The sequence below is a fragment of the Halichoeres trimaculatus genome, unplaced genomic scaffold, assembly GCF_033239565.1.
Source record: "Halichoeres trimaculatus isolate MK-OKI-2021-1 unplaced genomic scaffold, fHalTri1.1 fHalTri1_scaffold_5, whole genome shotgun sequence".
Lineage (NCBI taxonomy): Eukaryota > Metazoa > Chordata > Actinopteri > Labriformes > Labridae > Halichoeres > Halichoeres trimaculatus.
This window is the reverse complement of record NW_027437183.1, coordinates 19,120,247-19,148,046: the sequence shown is the minus strand read 5'-3', so window position 1 is coordinate 19,148,046 and position 27,800 is coordinate 19,120,247. Positions and strand designations below refer to the sequence as shown.

Sequence of the window (27,800 nt, the reverse complement as noted above, 5' to 3'; positions counted from 1 at the left end):
TTCATGGTATTCCGTAATTTCACTTTGATCATGAAATCTTTTTCTGTTAATCATTATTTATAGGTTCACTTATTATCAACTCTCTATATTGAGGTCATATTTTGACCGGAGTCTGTTTTATCTGGTATCAAGAAGCTTCTTTGTTACACAACACTATCAATAAGTTTATCTGAAAGGACCGTGGCTTGAAATCATTTTTTAAACCTCTACAGTACAAAGAAGGAGTCAAAATGAGTTGGCCTGTTGCTCTCTGTGGACATGACCATGAGAAATAGCTTTATCATTGCTGAGGAGTTTCAAAACAAACTGATAAGAATAACAACTTTAGACACTGGGTTCCTCCTCTTCTTCACTGTTCAAAGGGAGGATGATTTAGTGCTGCTGATAGTGCCTGTGCACTGGGCCTCTCCTTCCTGCTACACACTGATTCATTTTTTTTGAGTGAGAGGCAGGCCAGTCACTCCTCACCCTCCCTGAGATCTCTCCATTCACACCTGCAAAGATGCCCAATGAAAACATGAGCCGGGAGAGCCACACCGTCACTTCTTAAGATACCTGCATACTCAACACACTCACCCCAAACACACTATCTTCTCCTTCTGTTCTGAATACTTGATGCATATTTTTTCTCTGACACAAATATGGTTGATTTCATTCCACTTACATACTCATTCTTGTGTACAATTGGTGCGACACTTCTGAATCTGGCTATACATTCTGGACTATTCTGGATCAGCCACTCAAGCTTCATAAAAGTGAAATAAAAAATTCATTTTCATTATACACTCAGCTTATGGACCCAAATTTCAACACAATTGTCATAATTTTGGGGGTAGCACAAACAAATGGTATCATTTCGGGTCCATTGGGAGCAAATGTGGGGCTGGGTGATGTCATCGCCAGAAATCAAAGTGGTAATAGCTTAAAAACCGTAGCAGCACAAAAGAAAGTTTTTCGGCACCAACCAGCACAAACAAAGCACAAACGAATGGTACCATTTCGGGTCTGTTTGGTCCAATGGGGGCTGGGTGAACACTGAATGACCCATGAAATAGTATGTAATAACTTAAAACCATAGTAGCACAAACAACAATTTTCACGGCACAAATGAAGCACAAACAAAACATACTATTTTCCAAAAACTTTGCATGGGGTGGTGGGGCAGCTTCACACAGGTATCTGTTTGTGTGTTAGCTCTTTTTGTGTACACACTGTATTCACTAAGTTACAGTCAGTCTTTATCGGACCTGAGTTTTGCCCTACAAGGTGCAGAGGTGCAGTCCTTTACGTCTCCATGATGAGAGAGCAGCCTGCTAAATGAAAGTCAGTGGACTGCATCATAGCTTCTATTTCTACCTCTCTGTGGTCTGGCTGCTGCTCGGGCTGACCCGCAGCCTTTCTAATTTGGTGATGAGCTGTAAAGTGACCTGCTTGCCCCCACTGCAGGGCGACAGGAGCAAGAGTGGGATTCCAGGGATTTCCTTACCACGCAGTCTCTTGGGTTGGATGTGTGATGTACTCTCTTCCACAGACCCACAAGGAGACCAAGGCTCCTGCTCTCAAGTGCACCCTGGCATTGTCCCTCCAGGCCCCTGGGTAAGCTGAGATGCCAGGAATAATTGATGATGATGTCAGCCATGGTATCTGTCCAGGCATGGCAGCAGACACCTTCTCCCACCTCCTGCTGAGGGGTTACCATTCTGCCACCTCCATTTGCACTAATTGGTTTGAATTCACTGAAACCCACCCTTAGATGTATGTCAATGAGTGCATATGCATTTCATTTTGGTAATTAGTAAATATGATACACCGCTAATCTTCTTCCACAAATCTTATATGCCTCACTTGGTATAAATTGAATATGATACATCTAAGAGATGAATTTTAAGTGGTTTTAAATTTGCATTAGCACCCATGCACTGCACAACAGTAATACACCAGATCTTGTGGTGAAGGTTGTTGGTGTTGAATCTCAACATTGACTCGCTTAAAATTAAATCATATTAGCTAAGCACTATGTCTTGACCTTATGGGTCTTTTTGTTTCTTTGTCTAATAGACTATTTAGTTTTCTAATGCACTGGACTCGACACGCTGTGCGCCTTCTCCCACTGAGCCACCTGTACTCCTCTTTGTTTCATTTCAGACTGCAGCAGGGGGACTGTCTGACTCTAATCCACAGCCACTGAAGAGGTTTAAAACACTCTGGTTTCATCTAATCTTCCAGCTGAGACCTAGCCGAGCTTGAAACCCGCTTTCCCCATGATAGGAATGGACAAATAAAGGTCTCCCCCAGCACTCCCATGAAAGGGGCCTGTGTGCTCTGTGGATTAGGACCCTGTGTTTTCTCTGTCTGTCTTTCTCCATTAGACTGAAAAGGATGAAAAAATAAAGACTCTCCTGTTTGAGCAGTATTGTAAGGCTTTGCATGTTCTGTAGATATTACTCAGTTCTGCTGGTTTTGAGGAATCAAAGTATTTGGGAGCCAATTTTAGAAGGAGGTTATTGTGATCATTTTTAGTATGTTGTTGTGAAAGTCGTTTTGAAGGCAGATGATGCATTTTTTTCTTTCTCTGCTCTAACAGGTGGTTTTAAGCCCATTTCAACAGTTTTTATAATCAGGTTTTAAAAAGTACGTTAGTTAAGTAAGGATTTTTATGAATGCATCTTTGAAAAAAAAATGTCAAAGAGCTCTTTACGAATAATTATTAAAAGAAATTGCAAATCTTAAACTTATTATGGTGTTACTCTTTTCAGTTATCCCCGTGTATTAAATGAAAAATAAAAATTGTAGTTTGATTAAAAAAACAACAATAACTCTTGTTTAGAAGAAGTCACAACACAGGTTTTGTATACATTACACACACATGTAGTCAATGGAAATAGATAAGGGAGGGGTGAGGTAGTCAAAGAAGGACAGGAGACAGAGGGAACGAGAGAGAGAACATGAATACACACACACACACACACACACACACACACACACACACACACACACACACACACACACACACACACAAATAAAAATTAAAAAAAAAGCACAGGAGGAAAATAAAAGTACATATGTTTTTAAAAATAGTGACTGTTAAGATGCCTCTACCATTTGGTAGAACACATTTGGAATCACTTTATCTCATTGAAATACGTTGAACTGAAGTTTAACTTCATTGCTTTTACAACTCTTATTTTCTTAAAGTAAACATCAGAGTGTCAATTGGCTGATGTCCTAAACTGTCATTATTTACCACTGTTATTAAAAAAACGATATATTTTTTTCTTTGCCTTTTAATTTGTTCTTTAGTTTTTATATTTCTTTCATATTAAAGGTTTTACAATGTGATTTGTTTTTATGTCGTGTGGTTTTGGGATGTACAGTCAATCCATTACAGCTCGCTGAATTTAATTAAATTTCTAGAGAGCGCGCTGATCATTTTGGACAGGCACCTCTGTGGACAGCTAACCTGCAGTAAGTGGTCCTTCCTCTCTCTGGCTCATGTTTTGAAGTTTCTCTCCTCAATGCTGTCTGTCTGACTCCTCACTGTCGAAACACCGGGCTCTACCTGAAATGGTACCTTTCTTTGAAAAGTTTTGTCAGTTTGTTTTACTTTGTGACCGTACTTTACCCTGCTGTGAGCCTCTCATTTCATGTCAGCGGAGTATGTTTGTTAATAGCAGCTGTTGTACATGTTTGCTAGCCCGCAGCTAACCTTCCTATCACAGAGGAGGCAAAAGTTTAAGAAGGTGTCTTTAGACAACCAGAGTATTCTTTAAAAATGTAATATTAGAACTGAAAGTCGAGTCACTTACTGAGGGACGGGCATTCCATAGTTTATGTAAAACGCTTTAAATTTCACGACGGATTTATTCATGATCAATATCAATCAAACTTATCCCCTTTCAAGTGTTAAGATGCATTGATCTATCTGCTGGGTATCGGAATTGAAGAAGTCAGCCATGTCGAGGGTTCTTTGCAACATGTAAGCCCCATATAAGCAAATTATTCGGTAAAATAAACCCCAAACCAAAGCTGAGCAAAATCTAAATTTATAATTGTAACGGTTCATTAATATGTTTAGATTTAACTGCCATTTTCAATTTTGTCCTGGAATTTATATTTTAAATATCAGTGCTTTAGGTTTCTTCTTTTAATACAAGATTTTTTTCCTCACTTTTAAAACAGTGAAATTGCTTTTAAGCATGCAATTGAAGCAGTTATATCTTCTCTAGAAGGTTATCTGACAGATTGTTTTATGTACAATTGCATATGTTTTTTCCCAACAATAGTGTAAACAAGCCTGAGTAATACTGACAATGATCTTTGATATCATTTTTTTATGATTGAGTAAAGTTTGTTTCCCTGGCCAAGATGGGGTAAACAAAGGTAATAAAATGAAATAAAATAATCCAAACCACAAAAAACAGTCAATCAAATAAGTAAAAACATGATTTTTCCAGTAGCTGAACTGTTATTATCACAGGGTTTTATTGGCCGAGTTCACAAAAGTGTAGTAAAACAAACACGTCAACCCCCTCAACAAAGAAAAATACCATTTATCCAATGACCTACAAGCAAAAACACTTTTTGGGAAATATAAATTTTGTAACTAACCCACATTGTAAGCCAGTCAGCTTCTAGGCTGAAATTAGGAATTAAGCTTTATCCCAACTGGAATACTGGTTGTGAAGTAGCCAGTTCTAGTACATTTGACCTTATAAGAATTTCATCACTAAAAGGTCAGCACTGACAAAAATAGAAAATGCATTTACAAAATCAAAAAACATTCAGATTTTCAAATTAAGTTTGGTGTGACTAGTCAAAGATAAGAATTTCAAAATGTCTTGTAAACATGGTAATAACAGGGCAAGATACTAAAATTCCATTAAAAAAATATTAAAGTAAGAGGTGGAGAAGTTGGTGATTATGAAGGTGGCGTTTGCCGTTTTTGAGCACATGCAAATACAGATGCATTCAAGTTCAAAAGTTGTTATGATCTGAGCTTTTGAATCACAACGTTTTATCTTAGTCTTTTTTAGTGTCTTTAATTCAGCTGCAGAATCCTGGCAGCCCTCCGGAAGCTGTTTGTCATGTCCAGATACTTTGCACTCTGTCAAACTTTTCACCGTCCATTAGTTAGCTCTCATGCAGTCACTCATCACTCACTGTAGATGACAGGCAGATGTAGCACTGCGGGGTGTGCCGTTTGACAAAGTGTAGCTTATTGTTGTTTTCTGTGTTCCCTCTCCCCTTCCTTCATGATGTCTTATTGGGATTATTGCACAGAAAACATTCACTTGTTTTCATGCTCTTGCTGTAAATCCTCCCCAGCTATCACACCCCTAACGTGTGGAGATGTATGATGACACTCAAGCTGTCAACCCTCTTGTGTCTCTTTATCCTCTGGTGTCCAGGTAAATGACCTTATGGAGGAAATGGATGATAATGCAAACAGATAAGGCTCCTGGTACCTGTTGACCACAGTCAGGACCTCCTAAAACCGAGCCTCTGACACAGTGCTCCATCAGTGCCTGCCTCAATGACACCCACAAGGCATTTAGCTCTTATCTGCAATGGCCCCTGCTTAGCATTCACGCCATTCACGCGAACAATGCCACCTCTTCCCACTCAGTGGATCTGTGACTGACAGTGGGTGTTGGTGCACTTGTGTCCAGCTTCGGCCTCTGTCCGCCGCTGGTCTGTTTATCCAGCCCAGATAAACCCACCAAGACACAATAAAGGGCGTGTGTCTTCCTCGCCACTTCCCGTGTTGTTTGTCTTACTGGACTTTTATAATGGAGCGTGCTCTTTATTTGGCAGGTTGGTTTCCTTCTTCTGAGGGTCTGTATTAGCTGGGGGATGGTTAAGGGAGAAAAGCTGAGTAATGGTCGTAGATCCAGCTCACCACCCACTGACCAGGGAGGAAGTGCTCCGTTGGAGAGATGAGGAAAGCAGGGAAACAGCAGATAAGAGCACTGCCTGTTGGTAGAATGATTAATAGCTGAGGTATGATGCTGCTGCAGTGGATGGATGAAGTGTCTGGCTTGCAGAAAACTTTGTTATAAAGTCGCCTTTTCATTCCCAGCATATCTCGAATGCAGCTTTTGAGTGGTGTGTAATCTACTTTCAGTTTTCATCACGTAGCTCAGATCTCATATTTGATGAGACTTATATCAGCAGAGGATCTTGGGATCCCATGCCTCTATAATGGCTCCTGTGAAGCTGGGGCACTATAAAGCTTCTATAATAAACCTCTGTGATCAGCATATCCCTTCCTCCATGCTCTTATTTATGAATGGCTGAACTTGACAAGGGGGCAGCTCAGGTAGGTAGCTGCCGATCACATGACACTAGGACTAAAAAGGCAGGCGAGGAATGTGGACAGGACTCCCTCCTAGCCTCTGTTTAAAAAAAAAAAAAAACTTTGATGCCCCATATCATAACGAATACCCGCTCTGCCCCCCCGCCTCAAGCCCTCATATGTGCGGCAATGCCGAGGAGGGAAGGGGGGGCACTGATAGTGGCTGCGTTTGATCTGAAGGTCGCCAGCCCCTTGCTGGTGTTGAGAGATCCTTGGCGGATGAGGCTGGCTCTTATTTAATAACATGAAGGGGAAGCGGACCTTTCTCTCATAATTAGGCCTAATTACCCAGTAGGTGTGGACAGACGGCCCAAGAAGAGACAAACTGCCTTTATCCACAGACTTAGAGTCAGATTACCCCCGAGCTGTCTTATCTGTTACAGGGCAAGCAGGAGCCTCAGTCCTCCACTGCTGCCTCTTCCCACTGGCTCAGGTTTATTAATCAGTCAGTCTGATTTATCACGGCCTGTCCACCACTCACAGGTTTAATTAGTCGGAGCTGGTTACCCTGTTCTGCCATTTTTCTGATGCTCCTCCTGTGGACATTTTAATAAGAAGACGTGTTCTGACCTATTGAGTATCAGTTATCCTTCCCTCAATCACTGTATGACAGCTTTAAAGTTCATTAAAACCTCAGTGTGCAGAGAGGTCTGTTTTTCTAGATGAGCCACTATCTTTTACAATCTTTGGCACTGTTGCTGCTTCAGAAAGGTGTCTTGAAATGTTTTCTTTAAATCAAAGTTACTAGCTTGACAAGTGACCAGCTTGATTGTTTGCTCTAGGAACAATTTGAAGGTCCTTGCAAATAGATTTGAGTGACATCCCACTGCCGTCTTGTTTGTTTACAGTCTCTCTCTCCCCCTTCCTGAGCTGCCTGCATGTTTGTATTTGGGTTTGTGGGTGACACACTTGCAGCCACCACAACGGAGCTATTGTTGAGGGGAAATCAGACCCTGGAAATGCTGACGCCTGGAAAACTCTGAGGTAACAGTGGCTTGGGAAAATGGGCATTATATGCACCCTTTGTTTTCCATTTTGCATTGGCCTTGCAGTCCTCAGGTGACATTTCTACCACTGTTCTCACTGCTTGTGTGTGATTGACAGGGCGCTGTGGTGGCTCAGTGGAAAGTCTTGCAGCCCCTGACCTTGAGACAATAAAAACAGACAGTTTGAGGCGGCTGTGCCCGTGACTCAGAGCTCCATGCAGGTCTGCTACTAGAAGACAATAAGGGAGTCCTAATCCACCTGTTATCAGGGTCAGCCTCACCCAGCGTCACACTCACACAGGCGCAGGACTCGAAGTCAGGAATGCAGCCATACCCACCCATTCACAGCTTAACTGATAGACCCTCACAAAAACCCTGTTGACGTTTTTTGCCATTTCTGTCATTCCACACTGAAACTAGTTTGTACAGTTGTTGTCCAAAGAGTTTCCTGTTGGTTTAGCTCACAGATATGAGTGATACATTAAGCTCAGTTTCTTATCCAAACAGACATTTTCTGAAGCAGTAAACATGGAAACGTTATATTCTTGAAGTTTTTCTTTTTGTTTAGTTTCTAGAGCTGGTAGAAACTAACTTTCGTCATCAATTTGTTGCAAAACTGGTGTCTTGACTCTGTCCCGCTGAATCCATCAGACCGCAGCATTGTGTCTTAATTAGGCAGGCTGGTCAGGGGTCTCTGTCTCTGTGCTTCACAGATTCACACGCACAATTTAACCACTAACCTCCTGAAATGAGTTGCTCCTGAATGCCTCAGGCTCTAGTTTCAGCTTCCACTGATTACAGGGATCAGGGGTTATGATAAGTAAAAGTGGAGGAGGGGTTTGAAGGTGGTGAGATCAGGTCAGGCTTATTAACTCTGATGAACCTGAATAATATTGTGCTCTTTAAGTAATGTAACACACTTATACTGATACCTGAGCTTTGGTATCGGTCAATCTGATCCAGTACTAGTACGAATTTAGCTGCATTTCTCAATGTGAGGTTAAGAGTGGGAATTTAACTATTCTTTAACTGTAAAAACCAAAATGTAAGATATTAAAACGTAGATGTAAACTCATTTAATACCATTCTGAACCTGTTTTTGGATTTTAAACCTTTAAAATCAGCTGTCAAGAATTAAAATTCTTGCATTAAAAATGCATTAAGTGAAAAAAAGATAAGTCAACATTTACTCATGGTTATGTAAGGAGAGTGCAAAAAAAACCCTGATGTACTTTATTTACCATGGTGTTCTGCTGACTAGGCAGATAATAACTGCAGTTTGTGGCCTAGCCCAGGTTGTGTGACCCGGAATATGCATTTATGCATTGTCGCTTTTATTTGTCATCTGTAATAGACTGAGTAGCACAGACAGATAGACACACAAAATACATCTCTTGGGAAGTTCACTGTTTTCACTCAGTTGTTGCAGCTATCAGGGATGCACCAATCCTGGTGTTGGTCTGGTACAGACTTAAAAAGTTTCACTGGATATTTTAGACAAAAGGAAGATCCATAGAACAGATCTATGAAACTCTGTTCTATGCTCTCGGGTGAGCAACAACCATGTGCATGTAATATGTCATCAGATGCGCAGTAGGTCTGATCACTTTTGCTTTGCAGAGCTAAAAAAAAAAGAGGAAGAATACTTAGTAGTTTTGGAGGTGTTTCACTTGTTTCTCTGACAACTCTGACTACAACTTCCTGTATGTTCAAGTTTAATTCTTCACTTATCTGCAACTGAGATTTACAGTTAAAGTGTAACTCCCATTAGTTTTAGAGCTCTACTCACCACATTTACACATTTAAAATCCCATAAAACATTAGTAAAGTCACTTTGAATATGTTTTTATGTCATGTTGTTTTACAAGAAGCCTTTATCTTCACAATAAGAAAATACTGAATGTTTGATTTATGCTGGTATAGGATCAGATAAATACCCATAACACCTGACATCAGAGCCCAGGTTTTGGTACTGGTATCTGGACTTAAAGAGTTGGATTGGCGAATCCATAATTGCTGTTCACACATGAACAGTTTTATTCCTTAGAGCAGTTGAGTTAGCACTTTGCTGGGGGCACTTCAGTTGTGCCAAGGTTGTGATGTAGCATCATTCAACCAAGCAGCCTCAGTTTAAGAATTAGTCTGTAATAATACTTAAACCAACAACCCCACTGCTACTGCTACTCCTTATCATCACTTTTTTTTATCTATTCAATGATACAGATTTGACACGTCAAGTTGGCGTGATCAAGGCCGGAGCTAGCAGTTTCTCTGTTGTCACTCTTGTCTCTGGTTTCAGTGAAACAAATGAATTAAAGTTTCTTAACTCTTCTTGCAGAAAGACAAGTAAAGATCATTTTCAGGATATCATTTCTCTATGGAAAATTTTAATGCCTTGCTTAGTTTGATTTTGCTTATTTTGATTTTGCCGGAAAGCTCTATTTAACTTTTGTTCTTGTGTTTATGAACGTGTTTTTACAGATAACCAGGTCTAAAATAGCTGCATCTTGGCACGGGAGGAATTCGTTTAAAATCTCAAGGTGTGGCAGTTAGTAACAGCGACACAGCCTTTTATTTTTAGCCTTTCGGAGGCTAGGCTTACTTTGGAGTTTTTAAAATGCTCAGAGCCATCTGTCAGTACACACGACAAGCAGCTCAGAACTCGTACGGTGAGATGGATCTTCGGTTTTGGAAGCTATCACTAAAAGTCATTTATCTGTGATTGTGCTGCAGGTTAACAGTGATGCATCATTTCCTCGCAACATACCTGTGGTCGATTTGGTTTCCTCAGCTGCCCGGCCTACAATCGACATGAAAGCCTGAGCTGTTGCCTCTGCCTCTGGGACAACGGCTGTTGATCGCAAGAGCAGAGAGAAGCTTGAATCTCTGTGTGTTTACTGTAATTAAGCTGTCAGGAGCTGTGATTTATGACGTATTGAGTAAGAGAGGTGTTATCATGTCGACTGGGGGCAGGATGACGGAGAGAAGGAGAGAGCTGCAGGGTTTGTAGCTACCAACAATAGAGAAAGTACAGACAGCGCATTAAAAACAGCCGTCTGCTGTGTGCAGGAGAAAGGCTTGGAGGCAAACTGGAGTTACTTTCTTAAAGTCTGAGCTCACTGAAGTGAACAAAAACAAATGAAGTGATCACATCGAAGCCTACTCTTGACTTTCATGTTAGTGTAATCCAGAGTGTTATTATTCTGCTCTGACTGACACAGACCATAATCTGTCTGCTGAAGCAGCACAGGATGATGTGATTGACAAATGTGAGCTTTTACTGCTTCTGCTACTTTAGTTGGCTAAATCAAATCTCTTTCCTCTTTTTTTATGCAGGAGTCCCTGACGTAAGTCTGAGGTTTGCGTACTCTTTACATCCATGCATTGATTGTCTGAACCAGAGATGTCTCGTCCTGCTCCGACCCCTGTCTACACCCTGAGGGGTGCTGGTGGGCCCCTCAACACCCTCCACTTTAGCTGCCATGGAGGGGACACTCCTCTCCTGTACTCTGGGTGAGTCATTTATCATAAAAATTATACTTTAACTTTCTGGTTTCACATAAACACTGAGGTTTTCCCCCTACGTGGAATAGTGATACAGAAGATGGATGTGTTAGAATGCAAAAATGTGCCAAAAGCTTGGTGTTGTTTCTGTTTTCTGCATGTTAGATTTTAAATGCTGTTTTATTTCTTGGGGTACAGTTGAAAGCAGAGTTGTCATAGATATTGTGCAAGAAGTGTAAATATTTTGTCGGGTTCTGCAGGTCAGGGAAGGGCTCCATCCATATCTGGAACCTGAACACCCGGAGAGCTGAGAGGATTGTGGAGGGGCATTCTGGTAACTCGATCATCTGGGTGAGCACGCTGCAGACTACAGATACCCTCATCAGGTGAGAATGATGCTTGATTTGGCCTCTTGGCTGCTTAAGAAGCTTTGAATCAGAATGATGTGGGAGGATGGCATTCTCTAGAAAACATATATGGTGTACATGCATTGAGATGAAAGTTACATGAAACATTGAAATGACTCCAAATTGAGGTGTTTGACTCTTCCTTTTTCCGTTTTGTTTGAGCAGTCAGGGTCGAGACATGCAGGTCCATCTGTGGGATCTGAGTGAAGGTCGCAGTGAGGTGGTGGACTCTGTGTGGACCGGCAGTGTTGGGTTCTGTCAGTGCTCCAGGCTGGAGACGAGCCCTGGAAACCACCTGCTCGCCTTTCCTGGACAGCAGACAGAGGAGGTGAGACATTATGGATGGAAACTGTCGTATGTCTGTCTGGATAGGAGTTTGAATGTATCCAGTGAGCAGTCCATAGTTACCTAAGCCTTCACTTAGTGCATGCTGGGGTGTGTTCAAATCCTTCATAACCTTTGGGTGCATAGAAAATCAAATTAATGGTTTATTGCTTGAGTATTGTTTAAAATTCAGTCTGATTTGTTTGATTTTAGTTCTTCAATAATTACTTTAATTTATTATAGCATTAACTTTATGGATTCTTAATTTGACCCTGACGCCCTCCAACTGGAACAAATCATCGTCACATGCTGTTTAACGTTCAACAGGAGGAATCATTGTTGAGTTTATTTGCGGGGGAGGTGGGATGGTTAATTAGTTAAACTGCCAGCTTGAGTATTAAAAAAAATGCCAGCTTGCTCAAACCTGACCAGACTTGCAGTTCCTATTTTGCACGTTAGACATGAAGCTCTCAAACATATTTGTGGTCTTTGGTTCAGTTAATCTGTTAAGAGATAAATGGAAATCCCACAGTGAAACTTTTCCTTTCACCTGAGATCCCCGTCACCTCCATGCTAGCTTGCTGTGATCTCCTGCAAATGCTCATCTACATGAATTGAGTGATATTTCAGCTGTCATGAGTCAGTCCACTACACTTTTCACTGCCAAAAATGTTGTACATGACTCTCACCAGCATCATCAGCACAAGCCACTGATTCACTGATGCACTAGCTGATTTCCCCACTTAATTTTCAGGTAAACAAACTAACCAAGGGATTTTATTTATTATATTATTTAATTTAACTAGTCCTTCACAAAGCCAATATCATGACTCAGCTGCACATTGCAGTAAATTACTTAGGATTAGCAACATCATATTAGCAACAAGCTAAATGCTTGTTCATTTTACTAGTGGCTGCTAAAGTGAAGCTTGGCCAACAGATTTATGAAACTTAAGACTAAGAAAGAGTCACATACTAACACCAAATCAAGCCTTAAAAGACAAAAATTACACTTGAATTGCTAAGAAAAAAAAACCGCCACTTGTGTAAGAAAAATGTACTTGCCAAGTATCTTGAATGAAACCATTATTCTTTTTACAAGAAACTAAACCATTACATTTTCTGACAACACGGACAGATCTTTTTTATCTTTCTCAAGCAATTCAGGTGTTTGTCTTTAAAGATTTTGGGAAAAGGTGATTTTTCAGGTAAATGGTTCTCAAATTAAGTCTAAAAATAGATTTTTTTTTAACCAAAAAGACAAAGACTTGCTTAGTTTTCAAATATTGCATTGTGGCATTATGTTTTCATAAATATGTTAGTTGTATTTTGCTGTTCTGTTAATCTTGTTGCCCTGTGTGGGCCTCAGACATCAACTTTAGTTTGGTTTCTTTACAAGTAGCTGCTTCTTGACTAATGGAGCACTCGTAATAGCTGTATATATTTAATCTTTTGCTTGGCTTAAAAGAAAGTGAATTCCCTGGCCTAAAGAAATCGGGCACCAAATGAGATTACAGCCCAGTCTGCAAAGTGCGTCTCCCAGTTAATGAGCGAATGCTCAACACCCACGAGCCTGTGGGCTTTTTGTGCAGAGTGAAGGAGGATGAGGAGAGGGCAGCCAGTGATTCAGCCGTCTTTTATTGCCTCCAGATTCATGTTACTTGGTCCTCTGTGGAGGAGGCACACTTGAAAGGGACAGAGCGGTCACCTGATCCAGTTAAACGTGCCTCTGCTAACCCCTGTCCAGCAGGCCAGGCATCAGGGCGCCTGTGACTCCCTGCACCTCAATAATGCCATTGTCCCAGCTGACACAGACAGACAGAGAGACACACACACACCCATACAAGTCAGACCAAAACAGGCCACGGTTGATTTTTGTCATTCAGTCTCCTCACCTCATTCCTCAGATATAACCAGCCAAGACAGATGCTTATCGTGCGCCTGCACCGAAAACAAACGTTAATGAACTCCTTTAAAAAACAATATGACATGATCAAAACAGACAGGTCAGTATTCAGGTATGTGACCCAGACCACAGAATGAGTTTCCTCCAAAGCTAATTCAGGTGGTTTCACTGTTTACTGTTCACACTGAGATCTCTGCCAGCAGATTTCTTCTGTGGCAGAAACATTAATTAATAGCGTGGGTGTTTTTTTATGGGCAGCGTGATGCCACACAAGCACAGCAATTACCTGAGGCATGAGGAAGTCCTTAAAGGCCCTCTTTGTCAGGCACGCAGACATAAACATGCAGGACAGATGTAGCCTAGCGCTAAAATACAGATCGCTCCCTTAAAGCGCTTTTAGGCCCTAATGAGGATGAATATGCGGATCATCAGCACTGAGGAAGTGGAAGGAATGACTTTTTGGTAGTGATGTGGGTGAGCACTTTATCACTGGCTCCATTAGGCTGTGTATTTTATCAGAATCAGTGCCAATGTGTGCAGGAAAACACCATTCACGTCACAAGGTCTGGCTTTAGCAGGATTTATTATAGACAGTGGGGCGGCTGCTCTGCTCTGATGGATTGTACTGTACCGCTGGTTAGAGGCGCTCTGATCTGCGGAGGTCCTGAACCACAATGACAGATTCAGGTTGCTGCTTTGTTATTGAAGTTCAGAGGACAAACAAATCATGACAGGGTGCACAGCTTGTAAATAAATAAGTATGAGCACAACTGCATGCTTTGTGTGGAGCTGGAACTGGGTCACAGTAAAAAAAATAAACATAGGAAGCTGTTAAATTACAATAAAATGCATTCAGAAATATTGGGAAAGGCTATTAAAAATGCCCTCATGGTAGAGGACAGAGGAGGTCTGCTAGCTAAAGCCTCAAAACATAGACAGGCTAAAAACTTAGCACAGTTGGTCAAAGCAAATTTCAGCATGACAAAGGTCACCTTCATATGAACTGATCAGGGCAGTTTTACAAGTTAACGCACATAGGTTTTCATACAGTGCATCAATAGTTTTTCATCAACATCAACTCTCAGTGACAGCTCTTGGACAGATTTCCAAGGTGGTTTGTTCCTAGGAGATGAAGCACACTTACTTTGGGATACTAGACTTTTCCAGTGAAGCTTCAAGAAGTTCACATCTGTGGTTTGCACTTAATGTCCTCACCGCTGTCAAAGTTCTCAGTACTTAGATCTACAGATTTACACTCATTTCTGCTCTTTAGCTGAGGAGAGTGGGCAAGAGTGTTGAGAGAAAAAGTCAGAGAGCTGATGGTGCCAATGTAGGCAAACAGAAAAAAACAGAAATTATTTTCTGATTGTTTCACAACAATTACAAAAGTTACTGTATATACACTCCCACACCTTGGCATAAACATGAAGGAGGGTGCCAGACTTAAAGTTGCACTTCTTCCTGTCAGCTGTGTGTCTCAGTTCTCCTTGTCACCATTCACAGGGAGAAAGAGCACCCTATGCTCATAGACACATCACCATGCAACTCCTCTGCTTTATGAAGGATAATTCTATGAGAAAAACACTCTTTTTGGGTTTATATTCGTTTCAAGAATGATGACCTCTGAATATTATTCATCACAGTACATGCAGTCTTTTACATTCTGTCACACAATAATCCTTGTACCAGGCGGTAGTTTCCACTTTGTCTTTAAAATAATACTAATATGTCCATCCTCAGTTAATTAACCATAAACTGAAATAGATAATATGTTTACTTTACCAGCACTGTGTGCAGGTTCGAAACAGAAATACACAAAATGGGCATATTTTAAGTGACCAGAAGTAAAATTTGAGTTACTGTGGTTTCAAAACAGGTATCAACAACTTTTCATTTTAATTAGTATCATATGAGAACTCAAAAGTCTCACCATAACTAATTATTATCTGCTAATCAACTATGGACTAATTACCATCCGAATTGGCCCAAACAGCAAGCCATAGTCTAAAACATAAGGCTTATGCAGAAATGCTATAAACGTGTAAAAGTGTCCATTTGAAGCAGTCGAACACAAACCAAGCCAAAAAGACAATTTTAGCAGCATAAATATAAACATATTTAAAGCCTGCTTCCAAAAAACAATTTGGGTCTGTGGAGCTTATTTCTCTATCAGAACACGCTGTACAGATAAGAATTTTTTTTCACAACCAGTTATTTTTGAAGTTATTAAACCTACAGTTTTTGTCCATATTAGTGCATGGCTGATATGACTGACAGGTGGGCACCCTGTAGCTGTCTGCAGAGAGGCTTTAACCCCATCTAAACTTGAACAAAGCTAAGTTGAGTTCAGTGTTTCCACTATGGTCCCCGTCATTCAGAAACAGACAGTCTATACGTTATCATATATACAGTAGGGGTGCATTGATCACAATTTTCTGGGAGATCACCGATCTTTAAAAAGCCTTACCTGCGGATACCGATTTGGGCCAATACAGATTTTTGTTTTTTTATTTTTTTTATAACTGACAGCATATACCTTCAATGTTCCAATCTTATCTTATTGAAAATCATTGAACAATACCTGTGAAACAATGCAATCTTGATGTTTTAACTTAAACAACCAATGAAGTGTCCTGAGTTTTAGGTCTCGGAGCAAAGAGCAACAATAACTGGCTGTCAGACCTACCCAGAGGTGTATAAGATCAGTTTTATATGTAGGATAGGCTGATCACCGATCCCCCAAAATTAAGGAAATGAGCACGATCGATTGGCACATGACTAATATACAGTCTATGATTCTTCAGCTGACACTAGTATAAAAATACTTCTTCTTCTTCAAAAAGCATTCAGATAACTGTGTCTGATTTTTAAATCACATTTATTGAGGTACAAAATTTCAGCAGATTCAGCTGAAGTCAGATACACTTTTGTATGATTATGTACATTCTTTCTGTCAGTGACAATGCAACTCAGCTAATAGCAGTGAATGCTGGATTGAAGATTTGGGTGTGTTGCACTAACAGTAGCTTGGATTCTTTATCTGTAAACACACCAGTGATGAAGTTCTCCTGTGAGACTGAGATGTGAACTTTCTAGTTTTATTGTGAGCATGTTAGACTAATGATGTTAGCATTTTATGTGTGACGTGTTAGCATGAAATGGTCAGTAGCTAGTTCTAAGATTTTCTTGTCATGTTCTCTCTGCAGATTAAGATCATTGAACTGCAGAGTAAGACCCCTGTCTGCACCCTGAAACCAGACGCCAAGGTGGGGATGGTCATGTGTATCAAACTCTGGCAGGTAAGCACCAAACAATACTCTTTGATGCTGTTTGAGGAGACATGTTGCAGGGTTTATTACTTCACCCTAACAAATAACTTTCAGTTCATCCAGTTTATCCTGGCAGCCATTATCAAAAAAAACCTCTGCACCTTCTCCTATTTTTGTTTGCTTGAATAGTAACGCCTAGAGTCTTACCTGCTTTGTTCTGATTGGGCAGCTGCCCATAACGAGGCCCAATGATAGAAAAGTCAACAAAAAATGCACACGGGAGCTCGGGAGACGTGGCACATGATTTACAGCCCAACAACTCGTCCCGGGCCTTTTTTCCGAGCATTTCTTCTCAGCTGGCAGCGAGTTCCGACACTGTAATTAGAGCGTTTGGAAGGGCCGGGGGTTCACAGCAATATATCAGCCTGCAGCTGTACATCCAATCTGATCCCAGCAGAAAAAAAGTTTGCTCTGTTTTGTAAATGCTGTCGAAGGCTTTATTTTTTTCCCCAGCCATTAACGAGACCCTGTAATTATTTTTATGGCTAATTATTAACTTTTTGGGTTTGGGGCTCTTGGGGGGAGTGAGGTTTCAAACTAATGCAAGACTGAGAATAGTTGGAATAAATATTATGTGCTGTGCAGTTTACAGGCAACAGGACACACAGAACAACCTTTAATTTTAAAGCCTGAGTGTAACAGGGTTTCTGCTCGTACACACTCTGCCCTGTGTCCCTCTGACTTTAATAAGAGGGGCTTTAATAGGATAACTACAAAGGTGTTAAAGTTGTTTGTATAATTATTACAGAGATGTGTCGAGAGTTACGCCGCACGCTGATATTGTGTTTGTGTTTTTCCCTCTCTCTTTCTCTTTGATTTCGCCGTTACACCCTCCTTTCATCATCTGATTTATGAATCGACGCCGGTTGAGTGTTGAGTGCCAGGAAACATAATGATCAATTATATCATTATAAATTATACAATATCATTGTAATACAGCACAGGCAGCTGTCTGACTTCAAAGCCGAAGGGCCCAGGTGATTCTAAATCATTTCAGGCCGGTTCCTTTCAAGACCGAGGCATGTTCATCTGTTACCGACTGAGTGATTCAAGAGGACAGAGCAGAGGGAATAGACTTCAAAACCCTGTGTGTGTGTGAGAGCGTGTCTTAAAATTATTTTATATACTCACATACAGGCAGGTTTAAATCACTCCCTTCACGTTTTGTCGGTCAGTCACATTAAGAAACTCTCATGCTGTCTTTCACATCAAATGCTCAACTGGTACCTGCTGTTTCCTTAACCTCACACAGCAGGAGGCACCGGCTCTAACCATGCCCCTCTTTCTCCACCCTGTCTCCCTCCATCACACACACATCATGCAGAAGAAGAAGCCACTGACAACACTCTCCTCTCTGTCCTCCCTTTCTTCTCCACTGTTAAAGACAAGAAGTGATTATCCTCCATTATTTCCACGACAGACTCACCAACAGATTTATAGTTGGCCTTTAAACCCTCTCTCTGCTGGAGTTGGTGGAAAAGATTAAACGCAGCACTAAACTGCACTTTTTTCTCACGTCTGCTTCCCTTTAGCAGAATCCCTCCAGCCTTCAGATCCTGGCCTTTACTCTGTCTGAAAGGTGACATACAGTCACTATCTTGTGCACCTGAATCTGATTGGCTGTTAGACACTGAACAATAGAGCGGACACAGAAAAGGAAAGTCTCCACACGTGGGTTTTATGTGTGTACGGATGCAGAGCTGTGCTGTGGGGGCAGCACTGATGTATGATGTGCTAGGCTTTTAATGTGAACAGAGGCTGGCGGGGGAAAGGAAATGTTCCTATACAGATATCCATCACTCTCAGCTCATCACCTTGCAGCCTCGTGGCCATGACATCATGGTGGAGCAGGACAAAAAGCGGAGGAAGCGATTGGTTCCTGATGTTGAGGCTGTGGCTGCCTGAGGCCTGCAGCGGCCACATCAGCAAACAAGCTGCCGGTCTCTGGGTAGTTCATGAGCTCTGAAAGACTCACCACATGAGGAAATGACATGAAAGTGTTTGTGGAGGATGCTATCGATCCAGGATGTCACTCATCATATTTTCTCTCATTACATTTGAATTGTATTAATTCTTTTTCCTCTTTTCCCTTTACTGGTTTACAGAAAAATATCTGTAAAAAGAATTTTTAAAAAGTCAAATATTTTACTACACCAGAGCGCTCGAGGAATAATACCAGATAACATATTCCCTTAAGAATATGTACACTGTACACACAAAATAGCCCAACATACAGTATAAAAATGACCCAAAGAAACAACTGAAGGACAATATTTGTTTAAGAAAAATAGAAAATCTGCTCTTTTTGCCTCCTTTGAGAGTAAGTTTTAAATTGGTATGTCATCATTAGTGTTTTTGTTGTCACATTTAGGCTTTTCATTTATCATCCAGTTTATAAATGGCTGTTCTGAAGACCTTGGTGTTTGAGGCCCACCCCTCCATGTGTCATGAATTAGCCAGATGATTTTAGCAAGTCTTGTGAAGATCTTGCTAAGATCTCACGCTACTCTGTAGAAAAGGTGGTTTACAGATTCGGGGATATCCACAACATACGAATATGTAGTGCTCAGATCCTTTTTCCCTCCTCCGACACATTAACTTTAGAGACACAATGCTCACTTGCTGTCTTACACTATGCCCCACCCATTGACAGAGGCCATTGTGAAGAAATAGACAGTAAACTGATGGTTCATCAGTGTGTATTAAGAATGAATGATTCAGATTTCTTTTTAAGCCCATTCCTCTTTTCAGCTGGTGTTAAGAAGTTATTCCAGGTGCTGATCTGGCAAAGCATTCAGAAACATTTTAATGTATTTAGATGGGTAGCAGCAACTTTGAACCATAAATATCAACGTTATCCATGAGTGTTTTTATCTGCCTTGCTTTCTTTAAACAAATAAAGCAGATTATTTTAAATAAATTAACCCTATTTCATTAAGCACCTGCTTAAGTAACTTGAAAAACTTAAAAAATGAGTAAACATCATGCAGTGAAACTCAGTGGAGCTCATTTCAGGTGCCTCTAATATAGACAACTACTGTGGATTAAAAAGGTTATTTACCAGATGTCTTTACATTTACAAAGATCTGGCAAGAGTTGGACTTAAAAGGAAGTGGAATAGTTATTTTGCAAATAAGACAGTGGACAAGTTAGTCAACTAACCTACTTTCTTCTTCTCCTAAAGACCTCCTGTGTTTGTTTTTCATATTCCAATAAAAATTAAGCCTTTGTGAGCTTTAGGTTGTTTGTTGAGAAAAAATGTAATTCAAAAAGAGACCTGTGTTATGTGGAATTGCACAAGAAATTTTTCCACTCTTCCCTGAGATGTTGTTGATTTTAAACAAAGATTAAAGAAGAATGTTGTACCATGTCAAAAGTAATCCCTGGATTCAGTCCTAATCTAATCTGTGTCCGCTGTGGATTCATTTTTAACCTGAAACTCAAAGGAGCTAAAGCAGATTCAAAGCCAACACCTTACCCATAGTTTTACTGTTTCCTAAGAGCAAGTTATTTTTCTGGCTTTACATGGTTTTGTTTTGAATGACAGTGGATCATGCAGTAAACAGGGTGAGAGTGGGGTGTCACATGTGGGAAAGAGGCAACAGGTTGGATTTGAACCTCTTGGGGAATGTGACCTAACTGCCAGCCTTAGCTGCATCCAGTGTGAGAGCTTGTTTGAGTTGTTTAGAAAAATACATATTTGATGTCCCGGCAGTAAAGAGATTCAGGTTCTCCCTTCAGTTTTGTCCGTTGTAAAGGCCTCGCTGTTGACCTCATGGACCAAAACTATCTAAACTGAATGCCCTAAACAGATCTAAAAATCGTGTTTGCATGGTTACATTATTGATCATCTTAATCATGCTGAATCACTACAGAAATGAAAAAAGGCATAGGATTTGATAGGATTTTGTGGGTTCAGGTCCAGCTTTTTGCCATTTTGGAGAACCTCTGTCTTGCTCTGGCTCTGCGTCTTCAACCAGCTTCCATCCATCTGTCTCTCCAGCTGTTCTCTGGTGATGAATCTGCTCCCTGAGCCCCAGCCCCACTCCAGCAGAGAGCCCTCTTGTAGAAAGGCCTGTGGAGGATATAATGAATTAGGTGTCTACCCAGGGTTCTCTGACCTCTGACCCATGACATCATCAATCAAGGAGGTCCTACACTTAAGTGAAGCGGTGGGCCCCAAGCCTGGAACGCTTAGCCCTGCCCCTGCCGGTGAGCGAAGGCCACTGATTTTCACTTGTTTTTATTTGTTTTCATAATCCCTTAGTGTTCGTCCTGGCTGATGTGTTTGGAAGGAATACACGACTCTGTCTATAATTTGTTTAAAACTGGGAGACGAGAAATATCGAGGGTTAAGTGAGAAGAGGACTTGAAGATGGATGAAAAAATGGCAGACGAGGCCCCTTCGCACATATGGAAAAAATTTCTTTCTCTCCTCGCTTCTTCAGGGCACCGAGCTTCAGCTCGAAGGCCTGATGGTAGTTTAGAGCAAAGCCACGAGTCAGCACTAATAGCATGTTAGCACTGTGTATTTACAGGTTTTCCTATGGACAGGAGAATAGTTTAAATTGTTCTGTAGACAACAGTCCCATCATATATGGATGTGAGGGAGCACTTTACTTGCAAACACTGCAGAATTTGAATTTCAGGAGAGTGGGATCATTTTCTTATGTTACAAGTTGACTCTTCCTCACCGTCTTCATTCCTTTCTTCTTTTACTGAGAACTTCTGCACAACCTCCAAGCATACCATGCACAATTGTGTTGAGTATTAATTGTATTAACACATACTCCTTTGTATGTGTAAAAGATTGGTTTAGGTTTTGCACCTGATGCCTGTTTATGCACAAGGTTTCATTTCAGATTTTCTCTGGTATCTTTAACAGTTTGAAACATCACAGATTGAGACACAATGTCCGATGACAACAGAGGCAGGACTCCACTTTTTTTTCTAAAATTGTTTTTCATGTGATAGTAGATAGATCAAACTGTTTTTATCTTTCCGATACTAACATCATTACCTGGTTCATCTACACTAATTATTGTTATTTTTAATTAGAAAACCACTTGTGTAAGTATGGTAATTTAATTAAGACAAACTCTTGTTCAAGGTTCCTCAGTGTGAGGGTTTGTTTGTTTTTCTGTAATCATAATGAATGTTGGGTTGGTTAAATCTGAAAAAATTGGGATGAGTAACTTATTGACAAGTCTTATCTTAGTGCTTAATCCGCATAGTTCAAATAAATTATATAATAGTCCTTTAAAAAATAATGAAAGTTGCAGCCATTGTGTCATGCATCACTATTACTGTGGAAAAAAAGTCCCTTACTTCAAAATGACTTCAACAGCAGCAATAGCCTTAAAGAAGATCCTCCTGGAAACTGATAACAAATATCACGACAGAGAAAATTTAGCAAAAGTAACTCATGTTGGCATAAAAACAACAAGAAAGTACATTTTACATAGAGCAAAGTAAACGGCTAAAAATTAAAAACACAAAGAATCTGTGAATGTGAAGAATAATGAAGGGTTTTACAGTTCTGTAGCCAGTTCCTTTACTGTAAGTATGAGTCCCTGTGCAGCCCTGTGGCTCAGTAATACAGATGAGGAGCAAAGTGAGGAGTGGTGTAATGGACTGCTACACACAGAGCACAGCCGGCTGACGAATGGAGCCCACAGCCTCTCTTCGAGTGTCAGCGGGAGCTTCCAGGATGATAACCTCTGCTCTGCTCAGCTTCCAGCACCAGGCGGTGGTTTCTTCTGTGGTTTTTACGACACAGCTCTCTTACCTCACTCTTTATGTCGCCTCTTCTCATCCCTCCTGTCTCTTCTCTGCCTCTTATTGTCTCCCTCATTTCCAGCCAGACTCTGGGCCTGGACCTCTGCTGGTGGCTGGATACGAGGATGGTTCCCTGCTGCTGTGGGATGTAACCCAGAGGTCCATACTGAGCCAAACCAAAGCCCACCCTGAGCCTGTCATGTGCCTGACCTTTGACCCTGAGCATCTGAGGGGCATATCAGGCTCCTCTGAGAAGAAGCTCACCTCCTGGATGCTGGACAGACAGAACAACCTGCAGGTCAGAACATAGACTCAAAGGAGGGGAGATGTGGTTTAGTGAAATCCAAAACGTTGTCTGCCAAAAGTTTGAAGAGGGAGTAGGTATTAGTTTGTAAAACCTCTGAAGCTTGAAATTCATTAATTTATGATTTACTCTGGGGGCTCTCATCTTTTTCCAACTTCTGCTAACCTCAGGTATCTCCAAAGTATATTTTTTCATTTTTAGAGATCTATTTCATCCTTTAACCATTAGTCTCTGCAACATTTGCTATCCATTTTAGCTACACATTTAATTTCTTCAGCAAAATGTTTTTACAATTAATAAAGCCAAATTTTTAATGTTTTATTTTCAATCTAACCATTTATTTTTTACTTTTACCTCCATATACTATCATTAGTTCCTGCAGGGGTGCTTTTACTGTTTTCTCATCATCTCAGGTGTCTTCCTCATTGCTTATCTGACACTTTTTAACTATTGAGTTTCAAATGTCCTCCATTAATTTATTTTTATTCATTAATTTCAACTTTTTTTTAGCGTTTTACAAGATTTTACAATTCACAAAAGATTTTCCATGACATTTTAATTTGACTTTAATTTTTTCATTACTTTTAGCCAAATAAAAAAGATATCCAATATATCAACCTACCCATTAAAACTATTGTTTCTTGCTAATAATGTCCCTGGCAAAGAAAATAATAAGTGGCAGTGCACAGGAGAGCTGAATTGTGAGTCATTTTGGATTTTTTTCAAGTGTGTGCTGATACGTCATGAGCTATGGCCCTGGTTGGGTAATAAGTATCAGGATCTTGCAGACTATTGCAGAGTATCGAGCTTAAATCCTGCTCGCTGACTAATTGTTGTCTGCTAAATCTGTTAAATGTAATAAAAAGGTATGGTTGGGGATGGGAGAGGAGAAGTGTTGCCTTACTTCGGACTCTCTCAGAAAACATCAGGGGCCAAAGAGGAAGAGGCTCAGCAGGGCTCCTGGGGCCATAAATCAGCCGCTGGTTACACAGCGTTGGCAGGGCTAGGGGCCAAGGGCCGGTCTGGGGCTGTCACTCCAGACTGAAAACCACCCACAGACAAACACTGACTCACAGTCACACATTGGGTCTGGACAACATGCTGTAAATAGTTCTGGATCAAAAAAAAAAAACACTTGAAAACACTTTCACAAAAATTTGTTTTACTCATTATAAACTAATGAATGGAAGAATAAATAAATATCTATCATCTTATTTTGTGAGTTAAAAAAGTCTGTTCATGTGATCTGCATACTACTGAGATACAATAAGACCTAAAACACAAAGCCCACATACGAATGAAAATTGTGGTTGATTCAAACTGAGTGTACAGAGTCTCTCCAGCCACCAAAAAGATCACATCAGCCTTGCAGCATAATTCATTTTACATAACAGCTAATACATCAGAGACTTGCCGCCTCATTTGAAGCTCTATTTTCTCCAGATTTCATGAGCTAAAGGGAATGCGCACATTTTGCAGCAACCCCTCATGAATCAGAGCAGAAAGGAACGTGAGGCAGATATAGTACACGGCTGCACAGTCAAGGGCTATTATTCTTTCCAAGGCTCTTTACAAATGAATGCTTGAATTAGAAATATTTGCAAACCCTTGTTTTTTTCCCTCTGAAAATGTGTCTACCAAAACACCATGAAGGATTTGTTTCGAGATACCAAAAACAGGAAAGAGTGAATATTGGGTTTATTTTTCTCAAGCTACAAAATATTGATTCAGCGTGTAATCCAGGATGAGGATGACAGGCAAAAAGCAAAAGGAGCAGGAAAAGGTCCAGCGGGGACTTTTAAATTATCCTGAAGTGCAGCTCAGTGTGACGTCCAGACAGCTATCCTCAGTTCTTCCCACAAAAGTATTTTTGTGTGGCAGCAGTTAGGAGGAGGGAGGACCTGCAGGGTGGCAGACCCGGGCTCGGGGTCCTGACGGACGACCCGTGAGAGGTAATAAAAATAACAAAACCTCGGAGGCCCCTTAACCAAACAAAAAACACATCTGCAGTAAAGGGAACAGTAGTTCACAGTGGGAGGCTGCAATAAAGGCTGAGGAGGCTATAAGTGCCACAGCATCCCACTTCCCACAAATTACCCTGGCGATACAGTCCAGTGTAGTGGAACCAGCTGGCAAGGAAGATAGATGCTTTTTGTGGAATGGAGGGGAAACTGGATGTGACACAACACAGCACAGTTATGATTTAGTGAAGCTGAAAGGCTGTGAAGTGAGCTTATCAAGGCCAGATAAAGACAGATAGCCTCAGGAATGGAGGTTAATGTCTTACACATGGCTCCCAGAGGCCTTTATCTGCTGTTTGACCTGGCTGCCCTGATACATTTTCATAGTAATGAGGCATCATCTTCTGCCCTTTTTTCCTCCTCTCCTTCCCGTGCACATTTCTAGGAATGTGTCAGGGTAAGACGGTGGGGCGTGGGTGTTGGGGTTTACAAGCTGTTAAGCCAGATGGACACATATTTAAGCGGCCGCTCAAACATATTGACAAGTGACAAGTTCCTCTAGGACAAAGAAAGAGGTAGAGGTTGCCAACTGGAAGAAGAGAAAGCAGGTAAAGACAGAAGAAGATCAGCAGTGTAAATCAAGCATGGCTGACAGCTGGTCACTCCTGAGGCTGATGACAGTTTCTACAGGTGGGACTCCTGCTCCTCATCCTCACTGTGTGAGGCTATCCACTCCATCGTCTTTGAGCAGTGGTTTCTCCTGTGAACTCTGGCACTCATCAGCCAATCCTGATGTGACCTGACGTACAGGTCAGGTCTGTCCAAGTCTGCTTCTGATGCATGTATGAGCTGCTGTCATAAAAATTACAGCTTTCCTTTTGGAGAAAGCCCTACCCTCTCTTTTTTTGAACGGAGACACTCACCAGTTTGACACATCCATCTCCTGTCAGCCGCAGTCGAGCTTTGACAGGCGAGGTGACAAAAGGCTGTAATCTCCCCACCGCTGAGTGTGATTCAGGGACAGGGTGTGTCAGAAATACCTGCGAAAGGCCTCCCGGCCGCTAGGCTCGAGTGAGTTAGCGATGATGGGATGTTTCAGTGGACGAGTGTGAACGCCAAGATCCGTGCCAGGACTGCAGGGGGAAGACAGGGAGGAGAGGGGAGCGCGGCTTGAGTGAGATCTGCCAAGGTGATGCTTTTTTGTAGTGTCTGCTCTGTCGGTGAGATGCTATAAAAGAGGATCTTAAAGTGTGAGTTTGCGTTGGATCTTTCATAGGCCCCAAAAAAGTTAGTGGGCACAGCTGCTGAGCAGGGCTGGTAGCTTCCTGACAGCTGAGAAAGCTGGCGTTCAGTCAGCAGGCCCGCTGTGTGTATGTGTGTGTGTGTGTGTGTGTGTGTGTGTGTGTGTGTGTGTGTGTGTGTGTGTGTGTGTGTGTGTGTGTGTGTGTGTGTGTGTGTGTGTGTGTGTGTGTGTGTGTGTGTGTGTGTGTGTGTGTGTGTGTGTGTGTGTGTGTCTGCAGAACGCAGGCAGGAAAAGAGTATAAAGACAAAGAGATGGTAGAGCATAAAGATGAACTCTGTCCATGATCAGATAGTAAGAAAGCAAAGTAAAGAAAAATTAGGTGTCGGGTGAGACAAGCCAAGACTCTTCGAGTTCAGTCTAATAGATTATATCAGGGATTGAGACCTGGTTAATAGCTGTGTGTGAAGGATTTTCCAAATATTCTTTCAGCATTTGTGTGGCTCTGCAGCAAGAATAACAATTCTGCTGCTGCAGAAAACTGAATTACAGCAACAGCGAGATCATGAGATTGATTTTTTTATGCAAAAAACAGAGTTAGCCCCAGGTTAAGGAATAATATTTCAAGGGCTGGCACTAGTTTATTTTTTTATTTAATAGTGTGATTATTATTGATTTGAGTAGAGTAAAATTCATTGTAACTTTTGCCATATTGGATCTGTCTCATCTGTGTCTAACGTTGAAAAGTAAATTTACTCTTTGACTGTAATTTGAAAATAAAAGGTCTAAAATGTTTCTGATTTTGATGGTATTTCAATTATATAAACTGTATACATAATATAAAAATTCCTGGGACAACTTTTTAGATAATGAATCTGAAAAGTGTCAAAGTTTTATAAAAATATATTTGGTGCCAGCAACACGTTGAGACGGGGCATGCTCATCATTGTGTTGCATCACTCCCTTTAAGCTAGTTAATGTTTTGGAACTAAGCAGAGGAATAGAAACTGCAGGCAGGTCAGTTTAGCAACTGGACCCTTCTACTACAGAGCTGCGCTTTTGTGATACGTACTGAATGTGGTTTGACACTGTCTTTGATTAGATTTGAAAGATCCTTCTGAAAACTTTCTCTCTCTGGATGACAGCACATGTTGCTGTCCCGTGTTTATTGTTCAGCATGGATGGTTCCACTCCAGACGTGTAAGCTTCCAGTGTCATGGGAACTTGTGCACTCCCATACCATCATGGATGCTGGCTTATGAACTATGCTCTGCTGAATAATAAGAGTAATTGCTGATTTCAAAATAAAAAAACATATTTTTCTATGAAACTATAAAAATATTTACTGAAAATATTTAATTTGTCGTTGCACTATTTTTGTTTTCATAAAGGTTTAAATTAATTCAAAGACAAAATCTGTTTGATTAAATTTAACACGGTACCCCAACAAAAAATTAAATGCCAGATTAGTAATTATAAAAACAAATTTTCTAAAATTCAATTAAAATCATTAAGTTAACCTAATAACTTGACACTTATTTTAGAAATATGCCAGGCTCAACATGTACAACCACAATTTAAGAAAACCACTTATAAAAACTTTGTTATGAAAATCGTTTTTTGTTTGGAATTGATTTTGTTATATAACATCATTGACAATCTTTTTCTGTATTTTTCCATTAAAAACTTTTATTTTGCTCCTCTGT

The 27,800-nt window shown here is 40.8% G+C and overlaps 1 protein-coding gene across 4 annotated transcripts in view; it reads left to right on the top strand.

Annotated features, from left to right (window-relative positions):
• Positions 1–3,465: 3,465 nt before the first annotated feature.
• gnb1l (guanine nucleotide binding protein (G protein), beta polypeptide 1-like) overlaps positions 3,466–27,800 on the top strand; it is a 29,627-nt gene continuing 5,292 nt past the window's right edge. The window contains exons 1-7 of one of the 4 annotated variants that reach the window (XM_074669332.1): positions 3,474–3,567; positions 10,075–10,229; positions 10,678–10,854; positions 11,106–11,231; positions 11,418–11,580; positions 16,689–16,781; positions 22,672–22,887. In XM_074669332.1, coding sequence (XP_074525433.1) covers positions 10,745–10,854; positions 11,106–11,231; positions 11,418–11,580; positions 16,689–16,781; positions 22,672–22,887 — 708 coding nt within the window. In that variant the 5' untranslated portion in view covers positions 3,474–3,567; positions 10,075–10,229; positions 10,678–10,744. Of the gene's footprint in view, positions 3,568–7,203; positions 7,340–9,954; positions 10,011–10,074; positions 10,230–10,677; positions 10,855–11,105; positions 11,232–11,417; positions 11,581–16,688; positions 16,782–22,671; positions 22,888–27,800 lie in introns of those variants that run through there. The other 3 variants (XM_074669333.1, XM_074669331.1, XM_074669334.1) reach the window with 3 other exon arrangements.